General features: G+C 44.8%; 1 protein-coding gene across 3 annotated transcripts in view; it reads right to left on the minus strand.

Annotated features, from left to right (window-relative positions):
- Positions 1-3,668: 3,668 nt before the first annotated feature.
- LOC100773644 (ALG14 UDP-N-acetylglucosaminyltransferase subunit) overlaps positions 3,669-26,441 on the minus strand; it is a 73,685-nt gene continuing 50,912 nt past the window's right edge. Inside the window, exon 4 of one of the 3 annotated variants that reach the window (XM_027395619.2) lies at positions 3,669-4,137. In XM_027395619.2, coding sequence (XP_027251420.1) covers positions 3,907-4,137 — 231 coding nt within the window. In that variant the 3' untranslated portion in view covers positions 3,669-3,906. The remainder of the gene's footprint in view (positions 4,138-26,441) is intronic. The other 2 variants (XR_003481226.2, XM_027395620.2) reach the window with 2 other exon arrangements.

The following is a 26,441-nucleotide window of genomic DNA, read 5'->3' on the forward strand; positions in this document are numbered from 1 at the left end:
CTTTATGGTTGAACTCAAGGCTTTAACATGCTAGACAACTGCTCTATTCACTATGATGTGATCCTTAACTCTTACGAGAGGTTCTGATTGGCCATTGAAGGTGCTTAATGTTGCAATGCCATCAAGTCCCGACCCAGTTAGTAACATGCATGTGTGCAAATCTGAGAACCTGCATTCAGAGTCCCCAGAATACACAGGAAGTCTGGCATGGTGGTGTGTGCCTGTATCCCATGCTCTGTGTGGAGACAGGAAGCCAGGGGCTCACTGAATGGGAGAGCTTCAAGTCTAGTGAAAAACCCCTTCTCAAAAGAAAAAGGTGGAGATCTGATTGAGGAAGAAACGCAATGTCAATCTCTGGTCTCCACGCACACCTATTCCCTCAGGCAGCCCATCCCCCACCCACCTCCACCTCCACCTCCACCATCCCTCCTCTCAGCAGACAGGGCTTTATAGAACAGAAATGTACTGACTCAATCTAAGACACAATACAGAAAGGGGACAGGCTTCCCAATTTTAACTCACTGTGTTACTTTAGAAGGTAAAGTAATATTTTTAAGTTGCTTTTGTAAAAGGAAACTTAGCCCTTTGTAGCAAGGACCTCTTGCTATTCAATTTAAAGTCCTACAATGTTCTTGTTGTTGACGTGGATCACAGTGCCCTCTGCTCCAGGCATGAGCTTCCTGCCATGACTTCTGGGCATCCTTTTTGAAACAGACCTTCTGACCTGGAAGGCTGCTGGAACCTTTCAGGATAGCTGAACAGTAGATAAAAATCTACAGGGAAGTAGGTGTGGGCAGGATGTGTGGTTTCCCTGCCTCTCATCTGAAGGCTGGTTCAGTTCATTTGGCATAAATGGTGTCTTATACTAAAACGGTTCATTCTAGAGTGTTCCAAGAGAAACACAAAAGAACAAGCTACCTATTGATCTTCATTTCAAGTTGAAACTAGAACATTCTTTCTCGATGGTATAAAAAGGCACAGCAAGGGAACTGTGTCCCTTACTATAACCCCGAAGCAGCCACCTCTGCCCGTGCAACCTGGATCTGTAAAAGTAACATACAGTAGGACATGCACTTGTTTATTGAATAATCTAGAGCTAAGCAGGAAGACATGCTAACAAGAGTCTTGCCCTGGCTCTGAGTGTGCACAGCAGACCAAACCTGGGGAGATACACCATACAGACACTTGCCCTGACACTGCAGGCTAGTCACTAAGCAGGCGCTGCAAACATCTGAGACATGCATTTCTGGGGGAAAAAATAGGACACCTTTTGTATATTTCTCCATGGCCTGATACCTTTTTCAGTAGGACTATCTGTGGGCTGAGGGAAGCTGCTGTACAAGAACTGATAGGCATCAATGGGACTGAATACAGCCACTTTACCAAAGTCCACTTAGGAACAAAGTACACAGGAGAAGGATGCTAAAATGAATCAAATGTACTCACTGCTGCCACCAAAGGGTATTGTTTTCTCTCTAGCAAATAAAGCTCACTTCATCCTGACCTTGGGTAAGCTACGGTAATCTGCTGCTGGTACTCCAGGTCAAGAGGCCATTGTAAACAGTTAATGCCTGACATTCAAGCACTAAACTCAAAGCAAGTTAAGTCTTTGGTTGGCTGCCCTGCCCAAAGGCCACTGAGGGTAGGTTGTAAGTTCAGACACATCTGAGGTGGTCTCTAGCCCCAAGCCAAAGAAAGCATACTGGTGACAGATGTGCCTATACTGTTTGGTTCAGGGAAGAAGTCTGCTAAAAGAATAAGAAGGCCCACAACGGTTTTAGCCTTGCATTTTTTCAGTACTGGGGATTGAAATCAGTGACTCACCTATGCCAGGCAAGCACTCTATCTATCTTCTTTGAGAAAATAATTTGCTAAGTTATCCAGGTTGACCTTGAATTTACTCTGTAGACCAGGTAGACCTGGAACTTCTCATCCTCCTGCCTCAGCTTTCTGAATAGCTTCAATTACAGGCTTGCACCAACAGTCTGGCCAACCTTACATCATCCTGGATGGCCATGCCTCTTTTTAATCTAATGTGATATCTTTATCAATCACTTTCTATCTACTGATTTGCTTCTATGTGGCTTGCAAGTGGCCCAGTGTTTGTATGGAGGTCAGGGGACAACCCACAAAAGTCAGTTCTTTTCTTTTACCATGTTATTTATGTTACCATGTTTCTTTATGGCAAGCACCTTTACCTGCTCAGCCATTTTGCTGGCCCATTCCCCATTTCTTTACTAGATTTATATCATACTGATATAACAGAATACTTAAGATTAAAAAAACAGGAATTCAAATACTATATGTGAATTTGTTGTTGTTGTTGTTTTGTTTTTTGGTTTTTTTTGTTTTTTGTTTTTTGTTTTGGTGGCTTTGCTTATAGGCAAGAGACACACTCCCGGCCACTGAGTAACTTCTGTCACAGACATGGTTCTGTTAGAGGCACAGTCTCAAGAGGCACCAGCTACATAATTTGTGGGGTCTAAAGTGTGAGTTCCTGTTTAAAATTAAGAAGTTGCTTGAGGGTGGAGCTGAGAGGCCAATTACTCATCTAACAGGGTGGGAGATCCTTGGTTTAATCTCTAGCACTAGAAAATGGCAGTAACAGCAGCAGCAACAACAACAAATACTAATAATACAACAGGAAAAAAAGTAAAGATTGAAAGCAGAGTGTGCGGACCCTGGTGAGTATGGCACTCTGACTGCATAGGCCACATACTCATGAAATTGGTGTCATTCTCAAGACGGTCTACCTAGGGTCAGATCTGGCTTTGTCATTTCCTAGTCATGTCATCCTGGATGAGCCATCCACTAAAACAGGGACAGTTAAGAGTCTCTACCTCATTGAATCCTTCCAGGTTGAAATTAGGTATTATCTGAATGGCGTTTAAAATACCTGGCAGACAACAAGCACTACACAAATGTTTATAAATACACTTGCTACCAGACAGGCCTAAGCATCTCAGAAGGCTAGAGACAATTACAGCCATGGCTTTGGAAATAAATTTAATTTTTTTTTAATGTTTGAGAATTTAGATTCCTGATCAATAGGAACACGCTTTTATAACTACAGCTCTGGTCACTTTAAAATTTATTTTAACCAAACAGACTTTAAAAATACTGTCTGAATAGACGGGCCAACACCACATAAAGCAAGACTGAAGAATGAAGAAAGACATTTGTTTATGGCCAGAGATCTGGAAGCCTGTGGAGTGTAAACTGTCATGAAACCAGTTTAACAAACTGCTTCCTTTAGGCTGTGATAGCTCACTGGGGACATCACTGCTTCCACACCAGGATTAAAGCCTGATGTGTCTGAACAGAACCAAAGGAACACCTTGTTCTCTCTCTCCCCACCCTTCTCTCCTCACTTCCCTGTGCCCAGCTCCTTTTGTAGTCCAGGCTGGCCTCAAACTTGGTAGGTAGTGCAGGGTATCCATGAACTCCTGATCCCCTCCCTCTACCTCATGAGTGTGTAATCACATGCTAGAATGACAATACCTACCCCCAAAACCAGCTTATCCTGTCCTTTTCTTTTTATAATGTAGACTCCTTTTGTTTTATTTAAAGCTGTAAAACAGGAAATGTTACTAAACATACAAACTCTATATTTAGGTCGAGAAAAACAAAACAAAACTAAAAAAAAAAAAAAAGCATGACTATAAGAGTCATAAGAAAACCTGCAGTGTTACATACTTTTATTTAGAAAAATATGTTAGTGTGCAGATTCGATGGGCACTCTGTGCTAATGGTTGTCTTTCTTTCTTCATTGCATTATCCGAACACTTTAAACTCTTCACCATTGATAATTCTTTGGGCTTTTGGAAAACTTTACAATAAAGACAGATATTATAGTAAACATTATTGGTAATTGTAAAATTCTCAAGACTCTGAAGTTGCCATTTGTCAAACAATTCGCCCAAGGTACACAGATTTGGGGTACTTCTCCTTGAGAGCCGGCCACTGCACAATGAAGTAATCAGAGAGGTGGAAGAGAATCTTCCCAGACAGGGATAAAGTTTCCACTCGGCAGATGCTCTCAACGTAGACAATGATCACTTTCTTTATTCCAAGTATCCCAAGGAGCAGGGCAGACACACAGATGGGAACACATGTTCCTGGTCCATTACACAGCACCTTAAAAAAAAAAAAATCTTCAGTGGACCATTCTGAATTTAAAACCCTAATTTTGGGGGAGCAGGGATTTATTGATCCAGTTAAGTCTTTCTTGCTAAGAACACATGGATGTGACAGTGTGTACTGAAGGCTCTGTACTCAGAAGTCATGTGGAACTTTTATGCCTTGGCTTTCCTGCTTCCCAGCTGTGTGACTTGGGGCAAACCACTAACTTCATCCTCCTCCTCCTCCTCCTCTTCCTCCTCTCTCTCTCTCTCTCTCTCTCTCTCTCTCTCTCTCTCTCTCTCTCTCTCTCTCTCTCTCTCTCTGTGTGTGTGTGTGTGTGTGTGTGTGTCTCGTATGCTCACTCATTCATGTACATGAAGAGGCCAGAGGTTGACACTGGGAGTCTCCTTTTATTGTTCTCCACTGTGAATCCCGGGCTTGCCATTTTGGTTAAGTGGTTGGCTAGCCCTGGAGTCGGACATCTGTCTCTCTCCACTCACCAATGCAGGGCTACAGACTCCTGTGGCTTTTACGCAGGTGCTGGGGATGCAAACTCAGGTGTTCCCGCTGTATGGCAGGCACGTAGCCTACCAAGCCATCTCCAGAGCACCATAAGCCATTTAAGTTCCAACTTCTAACACAGTGGTGGTTATTACTCACTACTCACTGAATGGAGTATTTGACTTTTCTCAGAGCCTTACAAATCTTCATTGTCCCACAATACAGAGAAAACAGAAAAACAGACAACCAACTGCAATCCATCCAGTTTTCTTTTTTCTACTTACATGTTTTTAATGTAGAAGGAAATGCTTTCAATGACTATGATATGGTATCTCTTGGGGCTCCAAACACACAATCAGGACATTCAAAAGAGGGCTACCACATAAAGTTTTTTTTCCCCCTCAAGAAAACTGAATCTCTGTTTGTAACACAGCTCTAGTATTTCTGGAATTCTGGTAATATCTGCAGAGAGCCATCAATTTTGAACAAATTTAATCTAACAAATGAAATAACAATTCCAATCACAGAGTAACTGCAATGAATTTTTATTGGTCTTTGAAGAAATTTGAGGAGTCTTATTTCATAGACTTATTAGTAAGATAATTTATTACTATTTGAGAGGAAAAATGTTTTATACAATATCTTCCTCATATGCCCATATTGACTGAATTAGTAAAACCCAATAAATCATTTGACTTCCCAACTACAAAACAGGAGGCTTGTAGTTGTCTACACATGCCTATTAGCATCGAGCACAATGTCACGTGATCCGTCTAAAACCAAATCCACTAAACATCAGAGAGTCTCCCAGCGGGATGGGTCTTCAGACACAGGGTTGAACCAACCTCCTTGCAAAATAGGGACTCTCACCTGGATGGTCAGCCTGCTTCCAGGTGAACATGGCTAAGGTCACAAGGGTCATTTTGCCTACCTTCATTCACCCTTCCTGCCTCCATGGCCACGTAGACACCATTCACTGAGCTCTCTCTGCCTGTTCTCAGGGGGATCAAACTTTCCTTGGTTTTTGTCTCTCTCGGAGAACTATTCATTTAGGATGTCTCTTTGGTTAGCAGTGACCAAGTGAAGCCAGAGTCCAGCCCTTCATCTCCATTAGATTCACAGACCCCCCCAGAGCAGCACAGTGCAAACACGTGCCTGAGGTGGGTGGAAGAGGTCCACAGGCTGTAGAGGGATCCAAGACTGGGCAATGGCCATAGCTCTCACCATCACTATTAACAACTCACTATGGCTGCAGACCACACCAAACACTTGACACACAAAATGCTTTAATTATTACTAACAGAAATCATTTGAGAGAGGTTAAACTATCTTTTCTTGTAGATAAGAAGGCAATCTGCTTGATCACAGGTTTAGGAGGGAGGGAGATTATATGGCTACATTTTTCTTCAATTATCCTTCCTAGCTTAAAAACAAGGAAACCAGGCTAAGTGACTTGTCAGCCCCACAACTCCAGGTTGCCTCTACCGTTGTCCGATACCTACAAACTCACTCAGAATCCTCTCCAGGCTTTAGAGTGCCCCCCTCCCTGTGGTGGAGCCAGCCCTGGGCATCACAGGATGGCCAGAAGAATCCTTGGTCCACCCACAAGACTTCTGTAGTCAAGACAACCAGGAAGGACTTGAAGCACTTGCCACATTTTTCCAGGTGACAGCCACTATTAAATGCTTCCTAGTCCTTGGACTGTTTATATCACTCTTCTTTACAACAGCACAGAAGAAAACTAAAGTTATAGCTTGTTGGAGCTTGAATGACACAGAACATTTTAATATGTTGTTTTTTTTACAAATACATATCCACGTGTGTTCATGTCAACATCTGTTTGTTTCTCGCCATTCTACATCTCTGCACTCTTGAGGCACCTTATATAAAAAAGGCACAGGTACAGCAAAACTACAGAACCATAAGTCAACAAGTCAGAGGGAAGCACTCGAGATATGGGCCCAGGATAAAGTTATTGACGCAGTGTGTGCAAAGCCCTGGCTTTGACCTCTAGCTCAGGGTAAGAGAGGTAAAAGGGGAGTGCGGGGGGGGGGGGGGGGGACTAATCTCAAGGAAAACCACTTTTAATTAAGCATATACTTTAATTCTGACTTGCAGCAGCCTAGATTTTTTTTTTTAATGTGGCTTATGATTTTATTGTTCTAAGAAGCATACCAGAAAGACTTACTCCAAGCATTGGGAAAGAAGGGAGGCTACCAAGAAGCCTTGTGCTAAACAGTGTTAATGTAACAACTGAAAACACAAATTCTCAGTGCACACTGTATCACTGCCCTGGTCCTCTCTCCCTCACCATCCTGCATGCTGAGTACTGGCACAACTTACTTCAAAGGCAATCTACAGTCTGCAACAGGACAGAGTTACCTACAAGGAAAAGAGAAAGCAGGAGCAAAGGGGTAAGGAAAGACAGTGACTACTCTAGGCTAAGCCTGTGTGGAGTCAAAGGTTCCCTTCTGGTGACTGTTCACTTGACTGCACATACCTAACCATAAATTTACACTTATGTGGCTGGCTAATGTATTGGCTGTCACCCACAGGTTTTTCTTTTTCTTTCATACATGTTTAGCCCTCCCCCGAAGTCCTCCCAGATACTCTCTCCACTTCCCTACCTACCCAACTTTATGTTCTTTCTCTCTCTTTAAAAAACAAACCAAAAAGATGAAAAAGCAAGAAACACTCACACACACACAGACACACAGACACACAGACACACACACACACACACACACACACACACACACACACACACACACACAAATCAAAACAAACAAGCAAAAGAAAAAGCCAAAACAAAGCAAAAAGTCTACAAAACTACCTTTGAGTTCATTTTATGTTGGTCAACAGCCAACGTCTGTCACCCTTTTCTCAGGAGAAGCAGTAAATCCTTCACTCCTGACTCAAGTGTTTGAATGACTCTATATCCAGCTATAAGGAAGGGACATATAAATCCTGTCTGCCCAGAGCACTGGTTTCTTCTGCCAAATGCCACTGGATCCGGGAAGAGCACATAAGACAGACAGAACCCACAAGGCAGTGGACATCTGATGCGCCTGCTGAGTGCATGTGTCTTCTTTCTTTTCATTTTCTTTCTTTCCTGAGACAGGGTGTTACATAGTCCTGGCTGTCTGGCCTGGGACTTATTATACAGCCTAGGGAAGCTTTAAACTTGTGGTTATCCTCCTACTCTGTACTGAGATTATAGGTGAGGTCCACTGTGCTTGGGTAGACCGGTGCTTTCTCTACTGTTCTGGAAGCCAGATGTGTGTGGACTTGGGACTCTAGACATCTAGCTTGCTATCATGTGGAGACTTGAGAACAAAGCCACTGCAAAGGCATGCAGAGCTGAGCAATAAAGACACGAATCCAGCTGTACCTGAAGGAAACCAGATCTTTCCCTAGACTTACCAGGGATGTGAGGGATACATTCTCTTTGCTTAAGCAAGTTTCAATCAAAATTCCTGTCATTGGCAGTTAGAAAAAGCATACTCATGGACACAATCCTTTATTTGGTCTAACTTTCTAACTAGCCTGACTATTTGGCAGTGCCAGACAGGAGGTGTTCTCTGTGTTCCAGTTGGATGAATTACTGGATCAATAAATCACTGTGAAAGCAGGAATCTGAGGGATGTCACTAAAGGTAAGGTATGCCCTAGAGTTAGAAAACAGCAAGGGGAGACGCTCCAGCCCAGGACCAAGAACAGTCACAGCAGGTTTGCTGTTCTGAACATTTGGGTCACACAGGTCAAGTCCCAGTGGCTGGAACATAATGCCTGCCTGCATGTATGAAAAGACATGCTTAACTCGCCAGTTTGAACTTCAATCCCCTCTCACCCCTGAACTTGGAGTTGAGATGCTTGTGGTGTTGTGTTGGTTATAGGTCAGAGACACTTGGTGTAGGTTGATCAGGACAGGGTGTGGGAAGGTGAGGCTGGGAGTCATGCAAAGGCTTCATTTTTAAAAAAAAAAAAATATATATATATATATATATATATATATATATATATATATATATATACTTTTTTGGGGGGGGTTCGAGACAGGGTTTCTCTGTGGCTTTGGAGGCTGTCCTGGAACTAGCTCTTGTAGACCAGGCTGGTCTCGAACTCACAGAGATCCACCTGCCTCTGCCTCCCAAATGCTGGGATTAAAGGCGTGCGCCACCAACGCCCGACTATATATATATACTTTTAATATAATTTATTCTTTGGAAATTTCACAACATGCACCCTAATTCCACTTACCTCCTGGTCCCCCTAATCCTCCCCTCAACCCTACAGTGCCCCCCAAAAGAAAATTAAAAAATCAAATGGAAACAAAACAAAACAAAGCAAACAAACAGAAACAAGAACAAAACAAACAAACAAACAAAAATCCCCCCTCCAAAAAACAAACTAACAAAAATCTCTTCTTTTCCTTCTTTTACACTTCTCCAACACCTCTTTGTTAGTCCTGCTGGCACTGGGAGCAGTGTGTCACAATCAGCTTTCCTAGCAAATGTTCGTTGCAAGGAAACCCTGGTCTGGTTCAAGGCCTCTGGTTTCTGGCACACCATCCTCACTGGATCCTCACTGGAACTCCTCTGGGATATCCCACAGCAACCCTGAGTCATGGAGATCCTGCGGGTATTGTTCCAAGGACCAATCCCTTCAAGAGCTCCAGCAGGTCCCAGGTGGGGTAGATGCTAGGGTGGGCCTGGCTGTGGGCCTGGGTGGTAGCTGAGCTGGTCATTTGGGCCACTGGGGTCACCGGACTCAGATGAGGGGGCGGAGCCAGCTCCCCGTGCTATTAGGGTCGGTTCTCCCTTGCCTGTGGTGAGGGGTGCAGCCATCTTTCCCGAGGGCAGGGGTCAGCTCTCCCATGAGGGTCAGGGCCAGGTCTTTTGCTGCAGTGACTATTGAGAGGAAGGGCCAGCTTTCCCTGGTCCAGCAAAGGGTGGGGCCGGCTCAGCATGGCCCTCTGATTTCATCACACATGGTTCCGATGGCCCCCTGTGGCAACACAGGCCACAGACAGACACCAACACAGACCCCAGCTGCAGCAGGACCATGGTTCTAGACATGGCCCTCAGCAGCAGCTCAGGCCCAGATGACATCCTGGCTCTGGGTAGAAGCACTGGTCACTAGAATTGGGATGGTTCTGGCAGTGGCATGGCCACTCAGATTGTGCGATCTTTGGTGGCAATACAGGAACTGGAGTTTGCCACAGACCCCAGCTGTGGTAGGACCGTGGACCCAGATATGGGCCTCAGCAGGAGCAGGATCTGAATGTCACTACTGCCCCAGGTGGCAGTACATGCCACTCAGATGGGCAAGGCCACAACAGCAGTGTGGCGCTTGGACAACAATATGGCCCCAGAACTCAGGCATCCGCATGGCCTTTGATGGTAACAGGAGCTTTGGGCATCAACACAGACCCTGGCTGCAATAAGGCCATGGACCCAGAAACAGCCCTCAGCTTCCAGCTTCAACTCTAGCCTGGATGTCAAATGGGACTGGGTAGCAGCACAGGCCACTCAGATCTTCATGGCCCCGGCTGCATCATGGCCCCCAGACACCAACATGTACTCAGGAGGCTAACCTGACCCTGGGCATCCACATGGCCCTCAGTGGTGACAGGACCCACATATATCCATCCATGCCCTGGCTGCTATAGGGCCGCAGACCCAGACATGGCCCTCAATAGCGGCAAAGGCTTCATTCTTAAGAAACCAGACAGAGCAGCCTGTGATGATGGCCTGAAAGTCACTTTCTGATGTCTCTTCTGTGGGGGCATAGCTGCAAGGAAGGTTTTGTTGCACTCCTAGAGGCAAGGATAGAGCCAGAGAACTGGAGCCCTCTGTCAAAACTGAACTATCTCAGGCAGGAGGCTATTGAAGGTTACAGGTTCTGGCAGATTCTATTCTACTCTACAGAAAGTTGGACAGGCACACTCCAGGTACGCTCATGTAGATTCCAAAATCAGGAGACAGGAAAAGAAGCTCAGCTACAGCTCAAAAGGATTCAAAGTTGGCCACTGGGTGTTAAAAACAGCTGAAGAGGCCAGGCAATGGTGGCACACGCCTTTAATCCCAGCAATTGGAAGGCAGAGGCAGGCGGATGTATCTGTGAGTTCGAGGCCAGCCTGATCTACAAATCGAGTACCAGGCTAACCAGAGCTGTTACACAGAGAAACTCTGTCTTGAAACAAACAAACAAACAAACAAAAAATGGCTGGAGAGGCCAGGTTTGGTGGTATACAACTTAAATCTCAGTTCTTGGGAGGCAGAGGTAGGCACATCATATCCCTGTGAGTTCAAGGCCAGCCTGGTCTACATAGCAAGTTCCAGGACAGCCAGGGCTACATAATGAGACCCTGCCATACATACATACATAGATACATACATACACACAAATAGCTTTAGCTCGTTTCTAAAATCTGATTCTGGTGGCAAGCCGTCTCCCTTTCTTATAACACAGGATACTCTTTCTAGGCCCCTTTGCAGCTGATACATGGGCCAGATGTTGCCTCCATCTGACCAGGAGCCACAGGCACAAAGGAGCAGGGCTGGAGGAGAATCTGTTCTAGTGGCAAAGGTGCCACTGGCAGGGGCCAGCACCCAGTGTCAGTGGCACTGGCCCCAGCATAGCTCCACCTGCTCAGCTCCAACTTCATCCCTGTGTTTTCTGTGGCTATTTTGTTAGACCCCTGCCAATTTTAGAGTTCTCAGTAGCAGCTCCTTAAATTCTTTTTTTACAGTCACTCAGAATGGATGGCGGTTTGCTACAGAAAACGCTAACTAGTCTGAAAGGAACAAGGACTATGAGACCAGCAAACGCAGGGTCCACAAGTGCCACAAGACATTGTAACAGCTGCGACTTCCTCAGGCGGGGCGGAAGCACTGGCCCACTGGACAGGAAGGTCAACGGAGAAACACCCATGAGGCTTTGCTGGAAGAAGAGATGTGCAAGTGTCCAGATTTACAGAGGAAAATAAACAAAAGGCCGTATACAGGAGAAGAGGGGGGGAAAGCAGCCACAGGACATGTCAGAAAACTGAAACAGATGCATCTGAGATTGCCAGGGAGGAGAAAAGAAGTCACTGCGGGGCAGACGGACTGGACTGGGGTGAAGCCTGGGGAAGGGTGGTGCTGAGTTGGCATCATCAGTTGTGTGGACAGCAGGCAGCAAAGGGATGTGCAGCGGACGGGGTGGTGACGTACATACGCACTTGGCTCACGTTCTGGTGCATCCTATTTCTTCTCTTTTACAGTCAGTCATCTGAGTGGTCACAGACAGAAACATCTGAATAGCGGGGCCAGTGTGGAATAACTGCGTAAATCCTAAACGCTTACCTCAGTTTATAAACCTCAAGGTCTCTCCCAGGTCTGCTGCTAACAGACTGTCCACTGTCACCGTGAACAATGAACTCTCCGTGAACTAATCTCCCCACGTTTCTGCACTGACATCTGTTGCTCCAGTGCAGTCCCTCCAACTACTTTTATTTTTGTTTTGCAATTCGTATCTGCTTATTTCTACCATGCTGACTTTAAAAATGGCATTGAACAGACTGAAGAGAAAGGAATCAGTGGTTTTAAATCAACTTGAACCTCATGATCCAAGCCTGCCGCCTATCAGTCCCTTCTCTAGTTCTTTTTTACCCAGACATAACTTCCACGGTTCTTTTAAACCATGTCAAAATGTAAGCAAGTCTATCTAAGCTGCTGCGTCAATGCTCATCTGTGGCCATGCTGCTCTGGGTGGCCTGAGACGTGTCATCTGGGTCCAAGCTGCTGCTGTGGGCCATGATTATGTCTGTGGCCCAGCAGCAGCAGCCAGGGTCTGGAGAGCCCCCCTGAGACCATGTTGGTGTCAAAGTGCCTTCCTGTCACTGGGGCCATACTGATCTGGGAGGCCTGTGCTGCCACCGGGGCCATGGTGATGCCTGGATATGAGCTGCTGCTGAGGGCGTATCTGCTCTGCTGCAGCTGGGGTCTGTGATGATGTCCATGGTCTGTGTTACCACAAGGGATAACAGGAACCATGCATGTTGAAATCTGAGGGCGGAGAGGAGCCAGCCCCGCCCCTCACTGGCCCTGCCTCTCACTAGACACTGCCCTGCCTCTTACTAGACACTCCCTGCTCCGCATTCGAGAGAGATGGCTGCACCCCTTAATATGGCAGTGGGAGAGCTGGCTCTGATGGCATGGGCCTAGAAAAGCTGGCTCTGCCCCTCACCTGAGGAGCATGGTCCCAGGGGCTTGGGCTGACCAGTTCAGCTACCACCCAGATCCACATCTAGGGCTTCGGGTTGGCCCATCCTAACATCTACCTCATCTATGACCTGCTGGAGTGTGGAAAGGGACTGGTCTTGTGAAGCCATAACCACAGGATCTCCATGACTCGGACAATAGCAAGATATCCAAGAGGAGTTGCAGTGAGGGTCCAGCGATGATGGTGTGCCAGAGGCCTTGAACCAGACCAATGACTCACTGCAATGAATATCTTTCAGGTGGGGCTGAGTGGACAAAAGGGTGTACTGCATGACACACTGAGGCTCCTGATGCCACTAGGATGACTAAAGAGGTGTTGGAAAGACAGAGGATTAAGGTGGGTTTTTTGGTTTGTTTGTTTGTTTTGAATTAGTTTTTGAGGAGGTGGCTGCTGTTTTGAATTAATTTTTTGGAGGGGCAGATATGCAGAGACTGGGAGGTGAATGGGATTGGGGTACATAACAGGAAATTCCCAAAGAATCAATACAAAATTATGTTTAAAAAAGAGTACTGACTACTGCATCTGGTAATGTATTCTGTGTTTGAAGCCTAGTGACTTTTCATTTTGATGTTCTTGTGATTTCATATGCTGTATTCTCCAAGCAATAAAATTCTGATGTATTTTATAAAAAATAAATAAATAAATTTCAAAAAAAAAAAGAGTACTGACTCCTCAGTTACTTGCATTTGTCAGCAAGTCAAAAGCACTGTTCCCAATTTAACCGAGTTACTAGAAAGAACTGAAAATGTCAGGCCTGTAGGATCTTGTCTAGTTGTTAAGTTCCCAAACTGACAAACTGTCACTGGTTGCTCCAGCTCACTGTGTGTTCACACAGTCCATCAAGGGGCTGAATGACAGCCATGAAAAAGGAGGAAGTCCCCTCATTGGAAGACGCTGTGCTAAGTGAAAGAAACCAGGGCGAGCAAGACAAACACTGCATGTTCTCAGCCATGTGTGAAAGCTAAGAAAGTTGATCACATGGAAGCAGAGTAGAACTGAGGTCACTCGAGACCGGGGAGGAGCAGGCATAGAGTGGGTAACATGGGCACGGATGGGTGGGTGGGTTCTGATGTAAAAGAGCACAAAAGGAAAACTGCAAGTGATAGCAATTACATATTTCAAAATAACTACAGGAGAGTATGATGTGTTGCTTTCCAGCACACGAAAATTAACATGATCATTATACATCGTATATCAAGTTACAATATTATACTATGTAAATGAGGAAAAACATCATACATCTAATTGTTTTAAGGAGACAGTGAAGAATAAGGTACTTATGGGCTAAGGCTTGACAATCATGCTAACCTGGATTGGCTGCTGAATGGCACTGTGACCTGGGACAACAGCTTTACCTATTCCATGTCTCAATTTCCCCCTTTACAAATTCATCCATTCAAAAATGTTTTATTGAGCAAAGGCAACATGACAGGTCTGTTCTGGCATTCAGGATGCATGCATTAGTGAATGAAAGTCCTGTTTTCACAAAGATCACATTCCAGGAGGTAGACAAGAAATAAAAAGACACACATATGGGGCTGCATGATGACAACATCCACCAGACGCAAGGCTACACTGTTTAGACATTTCATGCTTACTGAAGGCTATTTCTTCATCTGTAAGTACAAAGTAAGTAAAGGAGCTGAGAGATTGTCAGTGTCCACACTGTTGGCTTTTCATTTCCTGCAATTGCTAAGACTTAGAACAGACAGACAAACCCAGCACATGATGAGCGGGGCTTCTGGGCCTCCTGGGCCTCCTGACTGCTTCTGCTATCAGTTGAGGAAACAGAATCTTGTAGTTTTCCTGTTCTCTGCACAAACGGACCAAAGGGCCAACTTCCTGCCTTCTCAGCCTTTTTCGTTTTCATTGTATTTTCAATCCACTGAAACATTTTCAACAAGTTTTTTAAAGCCCATGGGTCCAGTGCTTGCCTTCTGTTTTCCTCATACCCTGTACCAGGTAGAACTTTCAGATGCACAGCCAGCCAGAGCTGCAGGGGCCATGTTGAGCACCCAATCTTTGCTAGGCAGAGCCTAATATAATTATGATTGTAATGTAATTATGCATCATGCATAATTATAATAGTTCCTCTTTACCTGTGGGATATGCTATATCCTTAGCAGTTGCTTCATGCCATGAATACCATACTCTCTGTATATTATGTTTTCATATATATATATATATATGAATATATATATATATATATTCATGAGAAAACTTAATTTGTAAACAAGGCATAATATGGGATTACTAATAACTACTAATAAAATAACTATAAAAGATATACTGCAGATCTTAGCAACCTCAACATATGACTTCTTTTTCTTTCTTTAAATCAAGAACTTTTACCATTTCACTTACAGGAAGCACTTTATGGCTTCCTTTTGGCATATTCAAATTGCCAACATTACTACCTGAGCTTTGGGACTATTCCTGAATAAAATAAGGGCTACTGTGATAACAAAGAATACTTCTAAGTGACTAATGGGTAGGTAGTAAACACAGAATGGCAATGCTGGACAAAAGGAATATTCACGGACTGGGAGGGACACAGGACAAAAGGCCAGAATTTCTCATGCTACACAAGACAGAAATTTAACCCTTATACATGATATACTTTCAGAGTTTTTCATTTAATATTTTCAAACTGCAGCTTATATAAGTAACTGAAATTGCAGAAAGTGAAACTGTAGATGAAGGGGGCTATTGAACCTCATTTAAATTTTACAGTGCTGGTGAGGAATGGTGGCACACGCCTTTAATCCCAGCACTTGGGAGGCAGGGGCAGGAGGGACTCTGAATTCCAGGAAAGCCTGGTCTACAAAGCGACTTCTAGGATTGCCCCTCTGGTCTGAACATTGGTAGACGCAAGAAATCCCTAGTAGCTGGCTGCTTTGCTTTTCTGATCTTCAGCTTTAATCCCACTATCTGTCTCTGGGTTATTTATTATTCACGCTACACATATTATGACCTATTGAGGTATTAATCCATTCATTAAATCAAGGGTCCTCATTCTATTTGGTTGTGGGGGGGTTGAGACAGGATTTCTCTGTGTAGTCTTGGCTGTCCTGGAACTCACTCTGTAGACCAGGCTGGCCTCCAACTCACAGAAATCTACCTGCCTCTGCCTCCTGAGTGCTGGGATTAAAGGCCTGTGCCACCATTGCCTGCCCAGATCAGAGTCCTCATTCTTAATGGTTTCTGGAAACACATTCACAAACAAATACAGAGGTATTTAGATATGCACCGCCTCACAGGTATTTGCCAATCCAAGCAAGCTGACTAGTCGAGATCAACCATGAAAAGTAGTAAAGCCTTTCTGCAGAGGATATAGTAAGAGTGTTAACGCTTTTAAAGTAGAAAGGGAATAACCTTTCTAAACGAGAAGAACCGGCTTGAATTCAAAGTAATTATACAACTCCTGGCTCCTGCCGAGGTCTTCTCGTAAGCAGGTAAGTGATAGCTTCCCGTGATACTTCCTCAATTTTTGTTTGAATTCCTGCACATTAAATTTCTATCTTGCTGGATTGAAAATCAGCCTGCAGTTTTCCTTAAATATTGTTATGTGCAAACTCATTCTGTAGTTTAAAGAAAATGTAAGAGCTTTTATAGAGGAATATCTGATTTCCTAATTCTAAGACAAAAGGACAAAACACTGATACCACCCCCACAGTGTGAGTGTGTGTGTGTGTGTGTGTGTGTGTGTGTGTGTGTGTGTGTGTTGGGGGTGGAGAAAAAAAGAGAATGAGTTAGAGCTGGAGATCAAGAAACAGACAAAGCAGAATTTGACTCACATCAACAGCTGTGCTCTTATATTAAACAACACGGTACTCTGGAGCAAATTTATAGACTTCGTACCTGAGTGTCAGGTTCTCAAAAGTAGTTTTCTCTTCAAAGGTGCCTGTGTATTTTCCAGCATTCGGCAATGGCACTGATACCTGGTAGTTCAGCAGTGTCTCTGAAGTTGCTCTCGACTTCAAGTTTATCTGAATGCTGCTGTTTCCTGGCTGCACTACGACTTCTTCCTGCGGTAGACTTAATGCAGAACACTGGCAGGACCGGAGGGACTATCAGTTGACCTCCACACCACTCAGAGATGACCTGACTGAAACTACTGAGTAGAAGAGCAATTCCACGCTAGTGGTTCTGAGCTCTCCAAACTGTATCAACCCAGGGATTTTTACTTACAGTGTAGAGTCTTTCTAAATTGCAATTCCTGAGTCTAAGGCCAGTAATATGCACTTTCAGTCACTCCCCAATGATTTGGTGCATATCAGCACTTTCTCCTCTACTAGAAGGGACACTGCAAGCTCGCAGTCTTCAGGTAGGGCACGGAAGCCTACATTCAATCTTACAAGAGGGTCTGTGTGTGCTAAAGGGAAAGTAGCAAGAGAAGCTCAGGTGGTGAATGAGTCACTTTTCTATGGCTGTGATAAGACACCGTGACCAAGGCAACTTACCAAGAAGATAGAGCCCATCATGGCAGCAGGTGGCAGATATGGTAGTAGAAACCACAAATGGAAAGCAGGGAGAGCTAACTCAAAATGACACAAGTCTGTAAAGACATACTTTCTCTTAAAAAGCCACATCTCCTAACCCTCCCCAAACAGTGCCACTAACTGGGAACCAAGCATTCATGCCTAACACTAGAGGGACACTGTTGTGGTCTGAATAGGTATGGCCCCATAGACTCATGTGTTTGAATGCTGCATCCATAGGGAGTGGCACTATTAGGAGGATTGGCCTGTTGGAGTAGGTGTGGCCTTGCTGGAGAAGGGTGTCACTAAGGGTTGGGATTTGAGGTCTCAGAAGCTCAAGCCAGTTCTCTGCCTGCTGCCTGCAGATGCAGATGTAGAACTCTTAACTACCTCTCCTGCCCCATGTCTGCCTGCACCCTGCCCTGTCCCTCCAAGATGACAATGGACTAAACCTCGAAATCTGTAAGCCAGCCTCCAATGAAATATTTTCCTTTATAAGAACTACTGTGGTCATGGTGTCTCTTCACAGCAATAAAACCTTAACTAAGACAGAAATCAATCATTCAAACCACCACAGGTGGGTACTGGAGAGCCACCAAAAGCCATTCTGTCTCTCCTCCTGCTCAACACCCCCATGGGTGCAAACAGTCTAGCTGAACAACTATAGAGATTTAACAGCAGAGGCGGTTCAGTCAGAAACCCCTCCCTCTGTCAGTCAAGAGTCAGCTGCCTCTTAGAAAGCAAGTATTCCTAGAGGGATGGTTATCCTAAGGCCTCAAAGTTTGCTTCATAGTTACCTGAAAATTTTTTTTTAAAGGTGGTGGCATTCCTAGAACATGGACAGACAGGATGTAAAGATGGCATTCATAAGATGACATATCCCTAGGTTTTCCCAAGCTCACCCTAGTTTCCAGTGCCCTATCCATCCCTTCTAAGAGCATGTGGGGGATGGTTTGCTGCCCATGCTTGGCAGCATCACAGCCTTGGAGTTTGGGGATATGATGGCTAGGTAGGCAGGGGTGCTCAGTCTATCAGTGGAACACAGAGAGGTTCCATCAGAGCAGACTTTTAAAGGCATGGGCAGCACGTTTAAACTAATTCAACAAGTAATTTGGGAAAGAACTTGCCTAACCAAGAGCCAAAGTTTCTTGTAAAACAAAAAAAAAACATTCCCAGCCACTGTGAGAATCCTATACCTCTAGAGTACCTAATGAAATACAGAGTTTCCTATTTCTTGAAACACATTTCTACCGGTGAGTATCTGAAGCACTGATATGCTATGCAAGAAAGGTGGGGAACACGTTGAAGCCAACTGCTTAAAGCCTGATGTGGTCGCTGTGTGACTTGAGGCAGTTATTTTACCTCTGCTTGTTTTCTCACATGTAAAATGAAGAGTCGAGCAGGGCCTCTCCCACGGGGTCACAGTGAAGATTAAATGAGGAAAAGCCTGCAAGTTTTTCATCGCTGCAGCTACCAGAATACTGGCCTTCGAGCTCAGGGAACAGAAGCCCTGTGGCATATGCACAGCTGCTGTTCTTTCCAGGCCTACAGTGCCTCTTTTGATTGAATTAGCCCTCCCTCCTCTCTCCAGGCCAGCCGAGGGCACTGCTGGGCCACAGTCCAGGCATCTTCCACTGGGGCACAGAGTTCTCAGGTTCTCTTGAAGCAGTTTGTAAGGAAAAAAAAAAAGAGGTAGAGATAATAATAATAAAAGCAAAACCCCTATTTTGTGTGGTTCAGCTAAGAAAGCCAACAATTACACCATGCAATTTTTTGGTAGGATTTCTCAGGGTAAGACCTAAAAGTCTGCTATGAGATTTAGGCAGTTCATTAGGGTGTAAAATGGAATGATCTTATCCAGGATTAAAGCACACTTCCTGAGTGTAACAGAGCGTTTCCAGGGAGAGTAAGTGCCATGCAGTCTTCCATCCACTTGCCTCTGTTGTTCACAATTCCTACTCCACTGATATCTAACCCATTCAGCCATCCCTGCCCACCAGGGTGTGAAGTTTTGAAACTGAGAGCTGGGTCTGGAAACAGAAAGAGGCTCCCTCTGGGCACAGGACGCGATGGCAGTGGGAAGGCATGAAAGCGGACAGAAGCAAGGCATTTCCGCAGGCAACAGACACAAACTTTAAACTCAACGTTAACGATAAGCCGGTGTGTTAAAATCTATGCTGTAACTCTATTTACCACCAGCCCATCACTTCCGCTCGTCTTGTCTCTAGGTCTTCATTGTGGAATTTATGCTGAATGATCAACCATCTGGATGCTGCAGCTTTGGGCTACCTGGGTTTCTATCTTGTCTCTGCTAGCTAGCCATCAAACTTTGGGCTAAGTTAAATTTCTTTCTGTGCCCCAGATTTCTTATTTACAAAATGGGGGTAAGAATTGTTGCAAAGACTACATGAACTAAAATGTGTACAGCAGCATAGTGGTATCTGGCAGTTTTCTTGGTTGGCGCTAGGGCTTGAGATGAGTCAGCCTTCATTGAAAACTTACCCTAGAAATGTGGTATGTATTCAACCCATAGCACATGCTTCTTTGCATAAAACAGGTCACCAAAGTTTCAAGGGAACTTGCAGAGTGATTGCTCACTCACTTTGTAGATGCTGGCCAGTTTAACTTCACAAGACCTCAGCAACAGCAAAGGTTTTGTACACTGAGCACCTTCACAAACGTGAACAGAAGCTTCTAGAACAAGCCATTAGTTAACCCGTCTGTGTCCCATTCCTGATGCTCTTTAAAAGCTATGCCATGGGGGCTGGGGAGATGACACAGCTGCCTCCCAAATGTGAGGACCTGAGTTTATATCCCCAGGACCCATGTAAACAGCTAGGTGCAGCAGAGCACATTGGAAATGGGAAGCAGAGATGAGAGGACCCTGGAAGCCCACAGGCTAGGCCTGTGTGGCACACTATGGTCAGTCTAATACAGAAACCCTTTAAACACTGGACAGGAAAGAGTTTACAAGGAATGGACAGCACTGATGGTTTAAGCATGTAGACAGGAAGGAGCGAAAGAGGAATGGTACTGGCTGTTCTAAAGCCACAGAACAGACTCCCTTTTCCACCCTGCAAGAAACAGCACCCACGATCCTTTCCTTGATCACTGCTTTTAAAATCTTAAACTTCTAATAACATCCTATAAAAATAAACCACAGGACACCCATGCCTGGATGAATTCCCTCCATCCCAGGCAACTTTTAAAGCAAAAGAAGGCAGTTAGAACAAAACTAAACAAATAAAATAGACATAAGTTCAAAGATAAAAAAAATAAATGTCTGGCTTAGCATCCCATGAGGTATGTGGTTTTGTTAGTTTCTTTTCTTTCCTCCTCCTCCTCCTCTTCCTCCTCCTTCTTCTTTTTTTTTTTTGAGTGAAACAGACTTCATGTATTTATTTGAATATTGAGATGCAATCATGCAGGAGACTGGAGCATGTTATATGCTGGTATTCTTGAAAGCATGTGGCCCCCCCAAGTGTCCCCAGTACACTGGCTTGTTCTCATTATGTCCCCCTCTTCTGCCACTCCACTGGCAGCTTTGTCCTGCACCTTGCAGGGACTCTCTGAGTTCATCTTTTGGTCGGCCCCTCTTCCTCAGCTGCAGTGGTCCCTCCTGGGATAGAACCTCCAGAGTGACTCTAACCCTGCAGGAACAGGGCCTCTGGCTGTCCTGGAACTCACTCTGTAGACCAGGCTGGCCTCGAACTCAGAGATCCTCCTGCCTCTGCCTCCTGGGTGCTGGGATTAAAGCCGTGCACCACCATTGCCGGGCTTGAAATCTCACCTAACTTGTTCCTCCCTTTCCCCTTTAGAATCCCTCCCGATTCTACTCTGAAAGCTTCCCTCATCTGGCCTTGCTCTAGATTTCTATTGCCCCTACCTGATGTGGCCGGCTCCCCTGTCACCTGACTCCAATAGGCCTCCTACCAGCTGTCTACCTCTCCCTCCTGTTTCATCTTTCATTTCTCTGGTGCACATTTACCTCAAATGTGATTTTGCTTGTGCCATCATTTATGTTCAGTGGCTTCTGGCTGGCTAAACGCCCTGGAAGAAAATTTCTTCCCTGCTCCTCGGCATGACTGCAGTTTCAAGGCTCACCTGTATCCTGTTCCTCTGCATAATGGCAGTTTCAAGACTCACCTGGATTAGTTTCTCCTAGTAGAGAAACCACACAAGTATTGTTCCTGGTAGTGTAATGACACTGAACATGAGGAATAAAGATGCTATCTCCTGTAACAGAGCCTGCCTGTGGCCATGCACTGTATAGATGGTGACCTGGTGGCTACGCAGGTACAGCCAGTTTCATAATTCTAAAGAAGACTTGATTGTTCCCACTGCCTTCTTTGTCCAAATTAGTGAGTTTTGAAACACATAGTTTGGCTTATCAACGATTTGGCCAGGATGAGTTAATTCAAGCTGACTTACTGGAAACAAAAAGGTTTAGTAGCAGGACTCCCAGGTTAAAGAAACAAAACAAAAAAAAGGAGGATAAAAATAATCAAATTAGGGGTTCAGAACAAGAATAAAGATATACACTATACCTAGTGAATGGCAAGTCTAGCTCAGATGGGTTCTGATGGAAGGACACCTCTCTCACACTCAGGCTCTTTGTTAATAGTGCCTCGCTTTGATTGCTGGAGGACTGTGTACCACATTTTCCAGGTGAAGGAATGGACAAGCAATACTCACAATGTTCACTATGGTAACCACTGGTCAGGTATAAAGCGCAATTCCTGCTTCATTGCAGATCTCAGCATTAATGGAGCCTCTTCTGAGGTATCCCATTCTGTTCCTCACACTGGGATACAGGACCGGGGGGTGGGGGAAGGAGCCTGCCTGATCAGGGAGCTTAGAAAAGACTGGGGCTGCCCAGCTTAGCCAGCCCACAAGACTGCATTCTTTTTAAAAACTGAGCTTGTCTGTTTGTCTTTAACACACATCCATCCTTCCACCAGTCACAGCAGCTCTACAATCTGATTTAGAAGCAGTGAGCCTGCAGTGGCTACACATGAAAGCTGGTGCCTCCAGGCAGGCTTTCTGTGTCAGCTGATAAAGCTAATACTTTGATTTCTGCATCATTTTCCTGTAGTTGTCTTTTTCTTTTTTCCCCCAGTGCTGGTGATCAAACTCAGGGTCTTGTGTATGTCAGGCAAGCATCCTACCACTGAGCAACATTTCTACCCTTGAACTTTATTTCCGAATTTGTTATGAATACACGGGGGGTGGGGAGAGTCAGAGGGCTAACAGCCTCCTTGAGAGCTAAACACGAGGCGCAAATACACATATTCACTAAGTATTTGTTAAATAAATGAATGAATGTGTCCAAGGTCATGTAGTTAATGAGTAACAGAGCAGGGGCTCAAATCCATGTGTGATGGAAAAGTCCAGGATTTTCTAAAATTCCACTTCAGTGGTTCTTGTATGAGTTTTATTCCTGGGCTTCAAATAGGCTGCCAGGAAATTGGAAACACTGGCTGGCATGAGCATTAACTACATAAAAACACACAGATGCCTAAGACCTCTGCTGAGGATCTATACCCGTGACAGTGGCAAAGGATGAGTTCAGCATGTCTGCTCTCTGCCACATTGCAGGGTCAAGACTGACTGATCTTTCTAGGCAAATAAGAGGGACTGAGCTGTAATAAGAAGGCAAGTGACCCAGCAACAGCATGCAGCAGATGGGGAGGACAATGGGACACAACAGAGCACAAAGATGAGTGAGCAGACGAGGTGAGGGAAGGAACCTGAGAGAGGACGCAGAGGCCAGAAGGGACTAGGGTTGGGATGTGGGGAGGAGGCAACAGAAGGAAAAACAAACGTGAAAATTCCAAGAGATAAAAGGCTAGAGGGAAAACACACACACACACACACACACACACACACACACACACACACACACACACTCATGGACCCACGGACACACAGAGAGAATTTAAGGAGGAACCATATACAAGAATAGGAGTCCATTGCTTGCAAGGAAAACAGCCACAAACTGATTGTCTATTTTCATGTCAAAATAATGACAAGTGACCCTTCTCCTCAACCCCCAAAGTGTCAGACGTGGTTTTAATCCCCGTACTCAGGAGGCTGAGCAGAGGCATTGTTAGTTTCTAAGCTAACCTGGGCTACATACGGGGCTCCTGTCTCAAAGGCAAAGCAAAGCAAAACTAAAACTAAACAAATACACACAAAAAAATGAAGAGTTATAGGTGGGTTGGGTGCCAAAATCCTAGTTGAAAACAGTTTGGGGAGCCAACAGACAAGATTCCATCTGAAGGTAAAAGGGAAAACAGAAGGTACACTACTGGTACCTCCTCCACTAGCAGCCCCCGCCCAACCCGGCACAGAAGGGGCTGTTGCCTGCCAAACATCTAGGAGAGCAGCAGAACCATACTCACTGAGCTAAAGCAGTTGCTTTAAGAGTATCTGGTAGAACTCAGGACTGTGTATTTACACACACCATATAAAAACAGGGTTGTCTTTGACTTGCAAGCAGTTTTTCTGCCCCGTTTAAAGGCCGGACTTAGCTGCTCCCCTCACCCCTCCACCCTGCCCCAGTGGTGCACAAAGAATTCTCTGACACACTGCGCCCACCCCAGATGAAAGCGCTTAAGTGTGAGTGAAAGCAACAATGTTGGGAGTGACATTTACTAGCTGAAAACAGTGAAATCAGAGTGTTCCAGTTCACGGAGATTAAATGTCAGGATTTCAATGTTCAGCTGAGCATTAACTATGGAAATTAAAAAAAAAAATTGGAGGATTCAGTTTTCAATTGTAAACAGCACTTCAGAAACCCAAAAAGAAAGACTTTAAAAGCAAGGAAGTAAATGAGAATGGCTAGATAGGGATGCATAGGCTGTTGCTGAAGTTGGCTCAGCACATGGGCTGGGTGGTGGCCCATGGTCTTTTAGCATCACATTCAGAGGGAGGTGACTGTCCCCTGCTTCACACTCAGCCAGATGATAGTCAAAACCCAAATACAGATACTTCAAGGAACACAATTTCCCATAATGGGAAACTTGTAAAGTTTTTTGAATTGTGCTTTCAGAGTGAGTACTTTTTGGTTTATTTGGGTTTTTGGTTTGCTTGTTTTTCAAGACAGGGTTTCTCTGTGTTGCTCTGTCTTGGAACTCACTCTGCAGACCAGACTGGCCTTGAACTCACAGATCCGACTGCCTCTGTATCCCGAGTGCTGGGACTAAAGGCGTGCACCACTACTGCCCAGCTGGAATGAGTATTTCTTAATGTACAAAAAAGTCAGAGAAGAAAATGGATCCCCTCCCAACCGCTTTAAGCATATTTCCCCACAGATGCATTTATTTATGACAAAATTGGTTAGAATTTCTAAATATAACTTCCATTTTGTGCATGCATATATTTGTGTATGTGTGTGTATGAGAGAAAGAGACATAAAAGAGAGAGACAGACATAAAATCTCAAATTGAACAGTACCAGCAGTCAGTCCTGTCCTAACCAGTCAGTAAGTACTTGGTCTGTTTTGCTTACTGTGGGATGTTGGGAACATACACAGCTAATGACCCTGGATAACGTTTCAAGCTATTGCCTTAAACCTTTGAAGTTTTGTATTTAATCTTCAATATCTTTATGAGGTGGTTAATAGTATTCCCATTTTACAGATAAGGAGACTGGGGCTTCAGAAGAGATTAAAGACTTAAGGCCACAGGACTATTAAATCATGTGGGATTGAAACTCCAGGCACTGACTCCAGAGCCTGAGTAATTAACCTCTAGTTAGGAAATTCAAAGTCTAAGTGACACCACAGGCATACAAAGAGACAAACAAACAAAAGTGCTGAGACAAGGACACCAACAGATACACCGAGTAATTCAGGTCCAGGAAGCCTCAAAGGACAAAGGGGAGCCTCTGTGGATGACAGCAGTTCATCCAGGCACAGGGAAACTATAAACACCAAAGCTTACTGCATCCCTGAATGGTCAGAGTTTGTTGTGTGTAAGAAACCGAGAGATGCAGCCCAGGTGAAGGTGAAAAGGAGGAAGAGCAGGGAAATGGAGGAGGCCAGGATTGGGGAGGTTTTCTAAGACATAAATGAAATGGTCTGTCTGGGGACCTGTTGTTAGGTGAGGTTGGCGAAATCTACACTTGCCAAGAAGGTTTTAAATTATTTACTTTAAGAATTAAAAACTACAGAGATAAAGAGATGTGTGGGGCAGGGAGGAGGAAGATGTGGTCTTAGCTCAGTTGGGAAAACTAACATTTGGTACCTGGGCATCCTTTATTGCTTTCTCTACTTCCATCAGTATCAAGCAGTAAGGATATTAAAAGGGGGAACAGAGCTAGGTCCTGTCCTAGGTCTCAGTCAGGTTCTCAAGAGTGACATGGAACATACAGCAACAACTCTGGTTTATAGGGGCCGATGGGTGCTGCCAGACATATGACATTCTTCAATGCTTGGGACTAAGATGATAAAGCACTGTCCTGTGTTCCTATTGCCTTCCAAATGTCCCCTGGACATCCATGTGGGTGATAATCCTAAAACCTAATTCTGTCTTACATAGAAAGTAAAACAAAGCTGGCCTGTTTTCTATACACTGGATAGTTCCACACAGTTCCACACAGAAACAGGGATTATGGTTTGTTTGGTTTGGAACCTTACAAAGGACAGTCACCATTTAATACCAGCCCATCACCAGCATCAGAGCTGTGCAGCTTGTGAGCTGTCAGTCACAGCTGTAAGTGGACTTTACCTACCTGACTGTATCTCTTGAGGGGTCATGCTGGAGGTATTTATGTATTATAAGACATGGATTTTGATTGCAAATCTTTCCTGTTTTCCTTTCTCTTCTTTATAATGGAGTGGGCATTGCAGCTTTGGGTTATGTGCAAGGGTGTGCATGTGGAGGTCAGAGGTCAACTTTCAAAAGTCTGCTCTCTTCTCCCACTGTGGGTCCTGGGGATAGAACTCAGGTCCTTGGGATTGCGTGGTGAGTGCTTTTGCCGGCTGAGCCATCCTCTTGACCCTGGATAACATATTCATCTGGCCTCTTGCCAACTGACTATCACTTCTTCCAGCATCTTGAGAACT

Source organism: Cricetulus griseus, assembly GCF_003668045.3.
Source record: "Cricetulus griseus strain 17A/GY chromosome 1 unlocalized genomic scaffold, alternate assembly CriGri-PICRH-1.0 chr1_0, whole genome shotgun sequence".
Classification (NCBI taxonomy): Eukaryota; Metazoa; Chordata; class Mammalia; order Rodentia; family Cricetidae; genus Cricetulus; species Cricetulus griseus.